Source organism: Oryzias latipes, chromosome 5 (genome assembly GCF_002234675.1).
Source record: "Oryzias latipes chromosome 5, ASM223467v1".
Lineage (NCBI taxonomy): Eukaryota > Metazoa > Chordata > Actinopteri > Beloniformes > Adrianichthyidae > Oryzias > Oryzias latipes.
The window spans coordinates 23,021,653-23,035,225 of NC_019863.2; the positions used below are offsets into that span (position 1 = coordinate 23,021,653).

The 13,573-nt window shown below is 39.1% G+C and overlaps 1 protein-coding gene across 3 annotated transcripts in view; it reads left to right on the forward strand.

Annotated features, from left to right (window-relative positions):
• Positions 1-13,573, forward strand: part of LOC101167031 (contactin-4-like) — a 204,682-nt gene that overhangs the window by 163,351 nt on the left and 27,758 nt on the right. For all 3 annotated transcript variants that reach the window (XM_023955100.1, XM_023955099.1, XM_023955101.1), the window contains one exon: positions 9,120-9,247. In XM_023955100.1, coding sequence (XP_023810868.1) covers positions 9,120-9,247 — 128 coding nt within the window. The remainder of the gene's footprint in view (positions 1-9,119; positions 9,248-13,573) is intronic.

The following is a 13,573-nucleotide window of genomic DNA, read 5'->3' on the forward strand; positions in this document are numbered from 1 at the left end:
GCAGTTCCTTTGAGGCCCGTACGGCCACCTCAACGGACATTATTGGCCATGTTGGGACATTATTCAAAAGGCACGGTTGTCAGGGGTGTGGTAAGTGTGTCGTAAAGTATTCGTAAGACATTCGTGAGGTTGCACGCTATTATCATATACGGGTGATGCTGTTGTACGGTCCGCTTACGCCACACTCTAGTCATTAATTTAAAAAAAATGGCTTGTCCCAACTCAATTGGTAATTGGTGTTGCCAATTTGGCATTTTTTTTGCAATATTTAGACACTTTCCAAATTCCCTTGACGTATTTTCTCAAAATAAACTAGTGACAAATCAGTTTACAACACACTCAATCTATCTATCTCTATCTCTATCTCTATCTCTATCTCTATCTCTGTCTCTGTCTCTGTCTCTGTCTGTCTGTCTGTCTCGATACACGTGTGTGATCAAAATGACTATTATTTATATTTGTATTATTATTAATGAAATATTATTACAGCAGAAAAGTTCAAGTTTATCAGGGAAATGTCAAAATGTAAACATAATGAGCTTCTGAAGTAATATCCTTTATTTAATGAAGTCAAATAACAAAAAAGAAGGGGTAAAACTGTTTTCTCATCCCTCACTGACTATTAAGCATGTCGTTAACAATTTTACTAAAAAAGGGAACAGTTGCAGGAAGACGTGGAAGACATCTGAGAAGTTGCTCTGCAGTTGCTCGGAGCTCTGCAGGTTTCAGTGTCCTTAGTCTCTGCTGCCCAGCTGGGTGTGATTTATGTGGCTGACAAGGCCGTTTCTCCAGTGCACAGCGCACTGTGGGGAACCGTAGACGAACAGCCTTCCAATTTATCTTATACACCCCCAACCCCCGCCCCTACCCCCCATCGCCATTTCAGGGTTTGAAAGCACTCCGGAGCATAGATTACCACCTGAACGCCTCCTGTCCCTGCTCAGGGAATTCACCACGATTGGAGAAATGCTCTATAGGAACATCACCTCAACTGTGAACTTTTTCCAACCTACGTTCTGCTGCAATTATTCGGTCCATTGTCATTTCCTGTGAGAAAAGAATTGTTCTCTCGGCAAAGCCTGAACAAACTGTGATTAACCGCATTTTCTTCTAAAGCTGATTTCAGTATCTGCTGCTGTACAGAGATGTGATGAAAGTCAGACGAAGGAAATCCCTTCTGAGAGAAAGAACGCTGCCAAAACTCTCAACCTGACAACCTTTATTTCTCAGGTTTCTATTCAAATGAGGCTAAGTAATGATGGCTTAACAGGTGATGTTTTGCTGAGATGAAGATGGAGTTATGGCGGTAGATCTATTTACTGACATACTAGGACAGAGGCATTGGAAATCAGGGTTCAATTCCCAGGGGGCACGATGAGCTCCATCCAGTGTCTGTCTTTGGGCAAGACCCTTTGCACTGCCTAACTATGTTGTCACAAGGTGGCCAAGTCTGGGTCTCCCTGTGCCGGTCCCCATCCCGGATAAAATGCAGGGTTGTGTCAGGAAGTTGCTGTTTTCTTTTAGAGAAGATAAGGTTTTGCAGCATTACTGGTACCATTCCTGTTGTGAAGTTTTTGTAACTCCATTGTGTTCTTGCAGGACCGCCTTGTTGCTTTTTGAATTCACAACCCGTTCAGCTCTCTTGGTCACCGCAGGAATGTGTCGGCACTTCCATATGTAACTCAAACATGAAGCGGCATGTAGTCCAAAAAACAAATGAGGCACTCACCCCAACATATGAAGCATGAAAGTGGTCTCTCGCTATATCGCGGTACACTTTCTGCAGTTTTTTTTTTGCTTGTTTTTTCGTTATGCTTTTTTATGATGCATTGTGTTCTTCGTCCTGATTAGCTGTAAATCAATTTAGTTAATCAATTTAGTCTATCATGTCTTCTCAACAGAATGCGTTCAATTTGGACATAAACGGACATAAATCTTCGATCGCGATCAGATCTTTGTTTTCATTCTATAACACTGGACTTATTTTACTACGACATTTGAGCTTTGAAACTTTAAAGAAAAGAGAAAAGTGTGGAAACATTCTTGTCTGTCTAAGTAAGGGGTATAAATTATGTAGTGGGGGTCTTAAAACATCTAGAATCCTGCTTTGCGAATTTCACCTACAGCAGATTATTTTTTGAACGTAACTCATTTGATAATCGAGGGACCTCAATCCTTTAGCCCAGTGGCGATAAAATGTCTTGAATCACCATCTCAAGAAAAGAAAAAAGAAAAAAAGAGTTATTTTCATTTTTGTCAGCAGCATCAAATAAAAGAATCTCAACAAAAAAGTATAATGGTTTCACATTCATCACTTTAATTTAATTGCTTTTATTTTTAATTTTTTTTAATTTTTTTTGTTTTCCACTGCACCATAACTGTATATACAGATGACCTCTATATTCCTGTACATCTCTTTCCCTGTTTATTTTTCAGAACACTCTTATTTTGTATATATTCTTTCAAAAATGTGTATTTGATTTTTAAGTCGTCATCACTGTCTGTACATACTTGTGCCAAACTCCATGCTACTGTGACAAGGAAATTTCCCTTTCGTGGGATTAATAAATCTAAAATCTAAATCTAATATTTACGAGTGTTTTTAATGGATGCTCAAATCCTGGTGGCGGTAGTGTGATGGTGTGGGGCAGGGAAAATGCTGTGGATGGAACTATGATTGTAAAACATCCTAATCTTGGTGAATTTATAACTTGTGATAACAGCTCTCCACCTCACAAGTCTGAGTTTCTGTTTCATGACTATTTGCCGTTGGGCATGCTGGGAAATCCGTTCAAACTCAAACAATAAGAGAAATTTATAAGAGTCCATTAGAAAAACTCCCTGCCTTTTATCACAAATGATTTTTTTAAAGTTGTCGCCACCAAAGGTGACACAACCAGTTATTAAGTTTAAGGGGCAATTACTCTTTTGCAGGTTTTGACAACCTTTTTTATTTATTTTTTTCTGAATAATATGTGAGGGCAAGGGCACAATGAAGTAATGAGTTTGGCAAATTATGATTTGACTTTTTTTTTTTCTTTCATTTTGAGAGCAGCTGCGCTCTTTCCTCATTTGGATTGTGGCGTTTCCTCTCAGCATCAAACTTATCAAGCAGATCAAAGACGAAATGGAACATCAAAAAACGAGCCTTTCGAGAGCCGCAGAAGCGTACAAAAAGGCAGCGTTTGCATTTAGGAGGACATAAGCAAAACACTAAAACAGCCTCTGTTTTATTTTATTTATTTATTTATTTATTTTTGGGGGCATTACTATTTCCTGGAGTCTTCACAGTGTCTCATATCTATGCCTTTCATCTCAACACAAAGACGGATGCCATGCAGTCAAAACTGTCCATCTGTCTTCTTTAGTGCATTTGGGGAGAAGACAAAAAAAAAAGGCCTCTTTTTCCCGAATAATTTCCACGTCCATCAAAGCTGTGTGAGGCGGGGATGAAAAGACTACATCTCACCTGTGAATTATTGATACCTGCCCCTCTGCTGCCTCCTTGTCGCTGGGAGGCGGGTGCACGTCTCCTCACATCGGAGCGCCGGCGAGGACGAAAAGCATGGGCAGGAACAGGAAAACGTGTTAATAGTTTCCTTTTTTTTTTTTCTTTCTTCTCCATCTCTTATTCTACCCGGCGCGCCTGGGTTGACTTCCACTGAGTTTGACCTCCTGTGCTCGCCCATTAGCTCCAGGATGAAGTGACGAACAGCCATGCCGACAGCCAGTCTGCTCCTCTTTTCTTGAATGTCAGCGAAAAGAAAAGCTCTGTACCGGCCTTTCATAAAAGGCTACAGAGAAGTGCACGAAGCTGTCGAGGGCCGAGGACGCTTTCTGCTGAGGATTTTAGTCTTTGTGCTTGTGCATGACGCCACTTGTTCACTTTTTTGAAGCACCTCTTACACAGATGCACAAGCTGCATGATGGCGCCTTTGTCCCTGAGGATGTGCTCAACGTAGTGCACATTTGGCTGCAAGCTTTGTGCTGTCCAAGCTGAATGTAGGTCACAGTCACTTTTGAAACAAAAGAAACGTATATTTAACTATTATCCGTTTGAATTGTGTTCTTATGCTGGTTATAACAACTTCAAAGAGGTGCAAAAGTGCACAGTTTTGATCTAACTGAGGGGAAAAAAGGGCAAAATTTCAAACTACAGTATGTTTTGGACAAAGGCTGTGACCAAATTCCTTCACTACTCGCTACATAGTGCACTATATAGTGCGTACGCAATGGTGTGGTGCTGTCTGAATCCACAATTACAAAACTGATTGTGCTAGAAATTTCCCAGAAGTCTCTGCAGACAACAGTGTGCATTAATTCAAAAATATAGACCACGATGCACTGTCACAGATGCAAAAAAATGCATAATAAAGAAAAAAAAATCTAATATAAGTCGCACTGGACTATAAGTTACACTTCAGTTTATCTTAAAAGGCCAATCCCAATCACGGAATAGATAATAATAGACTGAATATGTGCACGTTTCACCACCGTGACCGTATTTAGCTGCATGAAAAATAAGAGAGATCTAGTATGCTAGTGGAACAAATGAATAACTGTTGGGATAGCAGCTAAACTAACAAGTCAGGTCAACACTTTTTATCCCATCAAATCACTAAATCCATTTAAATCTTCATCTGTGTCGCTGTGGAACAACTTGGCTGAAGCCGGCACTACTTCTTCTGCGTTACTTTTGGAAGCAAATACTGCTACACGCCCCTACAGTGCCCTCTAGTGGTTCTTCTTTCTTCTCTTTAATGGATAAAATAATTTCTAGTTTCATATGGAACAAAAGAATCCCAGAATAAGAAGAGAGATATTACAAAGACAACACTTACATTGTGGTCTGACTCTCCCCAATTTTCAATAAAATTATTGGTCTGCTCACATTAGACACGTGTTGTATTGGACACGCCTGCCTCATGGTAACCGTGGTCCAAAATGGCCACAAATTGAAAATGCATCTTGTCCATCGGTTTCACAGCATGCTTTATTCTGCTCCAGAAGATATCTTGGAATGAAGATGGTCAGAGACATGTATGTAAAAGGAACTTTCACATCCTTTGAGTATCTGATAATAAACTTTAGATTCTTCACATTTTTACTATTGCAGAGCTTTGTCTGATCCTGATTAAAAGGTTGCCTTTAGAAACTCTTCTGGACAAAAAAACACCCCCTTGGTTTAAAAAGACCGGTCACTTGTATTCTTCAATGATTAAAGACTATTTAAAACCCTGGACAATTAAAAAAAAGAAACTCCATTGGAATATTTCTGGTGAACTTTGGCAATCTGCTCTTGAAATCCCCTCATCTCCAATCTGTCAGCGACATGAGGTTTTTCCAGTTAAGACTTACAAAAGTCAAACTATCCCAAATAAAACCTGTTATGATGATAAATGTGAATGCTGTCGTACAAAACCAGGCTCTCTATCACACATGATTTGGAGCTGCCCAAAATTTAGTGAGTTTTAGAAATCAATGTTTTAATCTTTATCTGCAGTTTTAAAGGCCCACATTGAACTATCTGCAATTCTGGTTATTTTTGGATTCAAACCATGAGAACTCATCGGGGAAAACCCCCTTACTGACTTTTCAACCCTCTTGGCCAGGCGGAGCATTCTCATGAGATAGAAGGACAAATCTCCGCCTACATTTAAACATTTGGGGAATGACCTTTTGCAATGTTTAGCTCTAGAACAGGTCAGATTCTCAGTTCAGGGCACTCATTTCAGATTTTCTAACACCTGGAAACCTTTTATCCATGTGATTAGAAACAAAGACTCTAATAGTATTGATGTCCAGTAAATGTTTTTACTGTGCACCTCAATATTATTCATTTATCTTTATTCCCCTATAATTATTATTATTGTTGTTGTCGTCTCATTTATTTTTCTTCTTTTCTACATTTTCTCTGCCACAGATTTGCATAATGATGTTTTTTGTATCTGAACAGCTCTTTGACAAACCGTCAACTGTTTAATTGTGAATTCTATGGCTGTCCTTTTTTATGTATTTTTATTTTCTTTACTGTAATAACCCGGTGCAGTCACAACGGGGGAGTGGGGGGTTGATAAGCCATTGTTGTCTTCTTGTTTTGTTTGTGTTTGTGGTGAGCTGCTGTAGGATAACAGTGCTTGATGGACAGAATAATTCAAATTTATCAGCATACACTTTGATGTCATTAAGCGTCCCACACTGCGGCGCCCGCCCCCACCCATGTAACTGATGGTCATTGGTGGCTACTCTGTATTCAGCAGTTTTCTCCCGGCCGGATAGAAACCGAAAAGCCTCCACTCAGCAGCACCATGTGGTTTTAGGGTCACACTTACCGTCTCTGCACTTTCGTGTCTCATCTACAAACAAGACCCATTGAAGCGCAGAGTAAAGTACGACGTCTCTCTGCATCAACCGCACAAGAATGTGTCGAGCTGAAACACATTTGTTCTTTTGCTTCTCTTTAACCCATCCAGCCTGTTTCAGGCACCCTGCTGGTATTCGATGGCTTTCTTTCTGTTAGCGCACAAACCCTTAGCAGCAGCACCACTTATAGGCATAATAGATGAAGGCTTCACAGCCTATTGTAAAACCTACCTACTTTAATGGTTTGCGGCGACTCTACTACATTAAGGCAGTCTTTATGATAAATGTCTGCACGGACTGCGCCAGGATCTATAGACATAAGAACAATCCAGAAAAACTTCTGTACATTTTCATTGGAGAAATCTAAATGGCATCCAAGTCTTTCTGCATAAAACAGTCAATTGTATTTATAGAGATTCTTTCAAGTGCAAAAAAGTGTGATTTGAAGACTCTACAACAGATTTGTTTTTATTATAATTTACTATTTAAATGTATTATTGTTTTAATCAAGTGCCATTTTTTTTCATTTAGTCTTCATATAGTCTTTTCCCTTTTTGCTAATTTGACTATCTCTTGAAGTAACATCATTTAGCATTTTGTATTAGTAACAGTTATCAGCTGTATTTTATTCATCTTAATTTTAACTTTTTTATCCATTTTTCTTTTCTTTTTCCTCATATTTTCTACTATTCTTTTAAAGTTAGTATTGTTTGCCATATTTTGTTATATTTTCATGTTTTCTTTCATTTAATCTTCACATTTATTTCACTGTTTTAACATTTCTAGCTCTTTGTGTTACATGTGCATTAAAGCTAGCATTGTTAGCTGTATTTCTTCATTATTTTTCCATTTAATCTTCAGATTTTCTGTGCGTTTTTGCTAATTTGACAGTGTTATCGCTACAAGAGAAATAATTTAGCTTTTTTTCTCAAATTAAAGCTAGCATTGTTAGCCATATCATTTTATATTTTCGCTCTTTTTTTTCCATATAAACTTCACACTTTTTTACACATTTTCTGCTAATCCAGCTCTTTATGTAGCATTTAGCGTTTTTGCTCTCTGGCTTCTTTAAGATGATTTAGCATATTAGGCACATGCTATATTTAAGAATATTTTAGTGAGCTCCATTTTCTAACACTTTGAAAAAGTGTGGTTAAATAAAGTTCTAAAAATATTTTGGCATCTGAAAGTTTTCTGTTTTTTTTTTAATTCATGTTGGATGGGATATTTTAAGAACAGATGACTGATTTATACATTATCTAGTAATATAATTAAAATGGAACAAAAGGAAACCTATTCATTGATTAATTTTGGGATTGTTAAGGTTATGCAGATATTGGCTAACAAGAAAGAAAATATGTGTATTTACATTTTTATACCTTCTGAAAACATTCAAATTTATTGATTATAATACAATTTCTACAATGATTTGAACAAGTAACAGTTTTAGGAGTCAAATTGTTGTTAATAAAGAAAAAAGCAGTATATCATATCTTTCTTTTTATGGTAATGTGCGCCTGCTGATATATCTGTGTAGTTTCATTCCTTTATTTTTTTTTTTAACTTTACCCAGAACAGCTAGTTTTAATAATTAAATTAGAGGTTTGTGAGTGTTTAGGAGCAAAGAAAAAAGCCTTTCCAAGAGCTGGAAGTGTTTGTGTAACCTGTATTATCGTGGTTCTTAGTAAAGAATTTACATTGAATCAGGATTTTCATCAACGGTTCCGGTTCGTGTGGATGTCGTGGCCTATCCTTCCTCTTTCTCATTTGTAACTGCTGTAAAAGAATTAACTGCTACTGATTTGCTTGACAAAAAATACAAATAAAAGTAAAAATCATGCGTCAGACCGCATTTGTAAAGGCCTCATCAGGCACCGGAGGAGCCTTCTTTTTGACTCAGTCAACTGTGTTCATAAGTGAAGAGAGTAATTTTTCCCGCTCCCCTCCCACAATCAGGCTGACGCCAGTTTATATTTACAGCCTGCAGAATCAGCAGAGCATTCAGATCATTAAAATTCACCGCGCTTTGATGAGGTTGTCCACCCTTGATTTCCCACAGTACCTTTGCATTCAAGGGCACAATTTCCATTTTTTGCATGTTATTTGGAAAATGTCAACTTTTGTTGAAGCCTTTCGACCTGTGGTTTTTTTTCTTTTTTTTTTTGAGGCACTTGTGGCCGTCGCATAAAGGGCAGACAGCCGCCTTTGTCCCACGTATCTGGAAGCCATGCGCTGAATTAATCAGGCCTGAAAGTACAATCCTATTTCTCATCTCTGTCATCTGAAAGAAGCACAACTTAATTAAAGACCCTGTGAAATGTTATTTGCTCTTTCTTTTTTATCTTTTTTTTTGGTAAATCCGCCTAGTGCTATACAGTTAAAGTCTTTGTAAGGGCTCCAAGAAGCATTGAATGGACATCGCTGCCTTGTTCCCCTTCGATGTAGAAACTCCAAACCTGCAGGAGGTCAAGAACATTTCACTTTTGTGCAGCTGAAGAGTTGGGTCAGTACTTTAACTATGGCCAAGGATTGGAAATTTAGAAGAAAAGTTTAATTATACTGTATGTACTGGAACAACATTTCCTAGATCAGTGTGAGAAACCTCTATTCCACTCTATTCTATTCTATATATTTGCAATACATTTTCAAAACGGTACCCAGAATGCATAGTTTTTGATGTGTCTTGTCATTTTATTTCATTGTTTCTTTTTTTCAGCAAAAAAAACATTCACCCTTTTTTTTCTTTCTACTTCTAGGATTGTCATTTTGGACAACGGTAGCCTTCGGATATGGAATGTCACCAAATCCGATGCGGGCCTTTACACGTGCGTGGCGAGAAACCAGTTTGGGATGGCGAGCAGCACAGGAAGCGTCACAGTCAAAGGTAGTGCCCGTTTCCTCTTTGTATTTGGTCCCTTTCAGCTTCCAAATAACTCTAATGGGATGTTTTAGAAGTAACGGGATCTGCCTTAAATGTGTAGCTCACGTAGGTTTTGGTGTGCTTCATTCTGAATTCTCAAATAATACATCACAGAAAAAACAATACATCGATACGGTCAACCTCTGATTGGAGGATCGCAGGTTCGGTCCCCGCCAGCCTGCCCATGTGTCAAAGGGGCATTAACACTTAACCTCACGTTGCTCCTGGCGGGTATAGTATTGGTACTACAGTTGGAAGAGGCTTGGTGTGAAATGTCAAAGCGGTGCAAATCTTGTGAATCCGATATATGAAAGACTTTGGTCTCCAAGAATTCCGGCTGGTCACAAACCGTGATTATTAATTTCTCCTCCCTGATCAATTTTAAAACAGTTAACATTTCCGTGAGTGATAACGGACGCCATCAGTACCCAGTCCCTTAATGGTCAGAGTTTGACCTGGTTGAACCTTCAATGCACGTTTTGTACTATGTGTAAATGTGTAAACAAAAAACAAAACATGTTTTTATAAAGTAGGGGTGTGTATCAGCAACAGTCTGGCGATATCAAAATGCGCGTATTGGGACACGCGTCCCACAATATTGTCCCAGAAAAACAAGTCCTTTTCATTTTTTCTTGAGTATTACTAAAAAACTCTACCTGAATATTAATACGTCTTCCATTGTAATAAAATTGTAAAATTCAGTTTATTTAATGATCACAATGTTAAGCGCTGCATCTGTTTATATAAGTTGCTTTTATCCAAACACATTCATAGTGATTTTATTTTGGTAAATTAAAAGATATAAAGGGAACAGTCAACATGGTCTGATTTCCACAAGAAAATATGTTCAAATATTTTTCCGGTATAAGAAAAAAAATAGAATGCATGTGCCTTAACCAATTATGTTTAAAAGTATGACTGGGGAAATAAAGTGCTGTTTATTTTCAAAATTGCTTATTGTAGCTTCCCCAGTATTTTGAAACGGTTCAGGTGCTTCAAAACTAAAGGAGAAAAAAAAAACATCAGTTCTTTTCCAGAAACAATAAAGTGAGCGGATGTGGCTAAGATGCTTTATTTACATGACAGTCTGCACAGCAGCTGCAGCTCCGTTTACTCACACGCTGCAGTAAACCAGTAACGCTCATCGCCATGACGTTGGCCGTTTTTCACAGCGTTGTACACATCACTCTGATCCATCAGGTCGCTGAACCAGAATCTATTGCGGTGAGGTTCTGCAGAACTTTGGCCCGCTTTGCTGACAGCATTTTCTCTGATGCTCCGTGCATTAGCCTCTGTGCAGCAGCACTGCTTCACTCGTTCCTCTCTGAGCCGCTAAAAAGCAGCGCAATCCGCGTTTCTGTATGATACTGGCAGCAACACGGCACAGAGTTTCGGTTCGGTACCCATCCTGAGTGAAAACTAAGTCTCACAACAGCAAAACAAGCTGCCTCCAGCTGAGGTCTCGTTGTTGTTTTGTGAGTGTAGATCTGCTCAAAGAGTCTCCGGGTGCTACCCTGCCAACTAGCGGTGGGAGGTTTAAGTGCAAAACAAAAAAAAGGACGCTCAGAAATAATTAAATAAACAGCATTTTGAATCGGTACAAATATCACCAAATGAACGATCGCGATATATTGCCGAAACGATTTTTTCCTACACTTGAACGGGCGTCGCCAGGGGCGATGCAGGTAACTTTAGGTAGCAGAGCTTCCGTCAGTGTGTGAATGTGTGTGTGTGTGTGCTTGAACGGGACTGTAAAGCGCTTTGGCCTTAAAGGGAGGAAGTAAAAGAGCGACAGAAGTTAGTGCTGTCATGTGATTCTTTTTTTTGTGCGATTATCTAATCATTTCAAGCTAACCTGATAATTGATGGAAAATGTATTCATTTATTTTTAAAAAGTGTTAATTTTTCTGCAATGAAATAGTCGCGAGTAATGGGATCATTTGATCCCTCTAAAAACAAGAAAGTGCTTATTTGTCTGTAATGCACAGATCCCAAGTGACATGATAATTTTACCCCTCTAACATAAGTATATACAATTTATCAATGCTTTTCAAAAATCTGTTGTTGTTTTTGGTCAGAAAGGTGCGTTTTGATTTTCCTGTGGTTTGTAAACAGAACATGCAGCCATTTCTGCTGAATTTACCCACTGATAAATATTTCTTCTCCTCTCCTAGGAGGGGGCAGTTGCAGTTTTCTGTTTGGATAGCAGCAGAAAGCCCCCCAGCCTTTCTCCGGCTCAGTCACTGCGGATGCTCGAGTCCCAGTGTTGGTAGATCATCTGGGATTGCGTTTCTGCTCTGGTGCTGGGACTCATCAGACCTCATTAAAAATGAATGTACGGCGGGTAGAACGCGGCGGCCTTATTCTGTGCACTCTTTGGTGGTTTTTCGTCCCCGTTTCCACGGGGGGGGGGTTCCCCGGAGAGATTTGCTGACATTCAGTGAACTGTCCCCTCCCTGCGACCCTCTTTATTTTTCACAGAGGTTGCACGGTTCACGTGTGTTATTGTTTTTTGTTTGGGAGCTGACCTTCCTCGTTGGCCGGCATGCGCTGATTCATAGAATTATTGATCTGCGGTATATTGGCCTCGGCGAGAAAAGTGCATGGCTTACGTTTCTAAAGGTTTTGTTGGGATTGAAATGACCTCCATTTTTCAGCAGGAATCTCTCCGTCTATTAACTTTGCATTCCTCAGCATAACCGCAGCGTTGTGGGTTCAGCTTGTAAACATGCAGCTCCCATTGATCGTTTTCTGCCGTCAAACCAACCCGTTTTTGGTGTTTTTAACATGTTCTTGTGGCATTTGTCTGACGACGGAGGACACATTTCAGGAAAATAAAACTTCAAATTGCATTTCTGAGTATTCCTTTACTCAAATTATTGTGACTCAGAAGCAGACAAAAAAATGTGGTGCGATAAAGATCGTATTTGTGATATACTACAAGCTCACTGCTCTGTTTCATTCTGTCGCACAGGTCTGGATTCAGCCAGACCCACTAAAGGGGTGCCGGTAGACTATCAGGGGGGTCTGCCAAGAAGTCTTGGCATTTCCCTCCAAGTATGGAGTGATATTTATGCCACTATAGGCCTGTTATCGAGAAATCAAGCTGTGCAATACGCATATTGCAAAAGTCTGCGAAAATTTCATCAAATGGTTAGCTTAAATGTGCTAAAACAATTTTATGGCAGCTTGAAGTATTTTATGGAGGAAATCAATCCATTTATGCTTTTGACCAATCACATTGAGTCCTTTTTGTTATATGTTCACCTCCTATGTAGACGAGGGTCATTTTGGAGTATAATTGAAGTGATGTTGACTCGTATTTAAATTAAACTGTTGCAGTGAAATGGAAATGATGGTTTTGTTTTATTTTTTTCTATTTGTTCATGTATCATAAGTTATGTCGTCATCACAATATGATCATTGAAACTGCAAATGGCGAGTTTTCCTCATATCATGCAGCCCTATGCCACTACCAGGAGAACTAAACTCACAGTTGAACTGAACAGTTTATTTGCCATTTAAGAAATTTTGATTTCAAAACTGCGACTTTTGGTCTCACTGTTGTGCCAAATCTATAACAAGATCCCATGGAAAACTATGCTCTCATCATGTCAGTTCATCTATCCATACATCCTCTGGTTTATTAGAGACAGTGGGGCAAAAAAGTATTTTATCAGCCAACAGTTGTGCAAGTTCTCCCTCTTAAAAGATGAGACTAAAAGACTAAATGAAAAAAATAATAATCCAGACAATCTGAATTTTAAAGAATGTTCATTTGTAAATTTTGGTAAATAAGTATTTGGTCTCCTCCAAACAAACAAACAATTTCTGGCTCTCACAGTCCTGTAGCTTTTCCTCTAAGAGGATCCTCTGTCCTCCACTTGTCACCTGAATTATTGGCACCTGTTTGAACTCTTATCTATGTATGAGACACCTGTCCACAGCCTCAAACAGCCACACTCCAAACTCCACTATGGCCAAGACTGAAGAGCTGTCTGATAGAGACAGCAGACACCAAACTCTAAAGACTGAATATAGGGATGCAGCTTGGTGTGCAGAAATCCACTGTGGGAGCAATTATTAGTAAATGGAAGACATGCAAGACCACTGATAATCTCCCACAACTGCGAGCTCTCCACAAGATCTCACCCTGTGAGGTCCAAATGATCACAAGAACAGTGAGCAAAAATCCCAGAATCACTCGGAGAGATCTAGAGAATGACCTGCAGAGAGCTGGGGCCAAAGTAACAGAGGCTACCATTAGTAACACACTACGCCGCCGGGGAC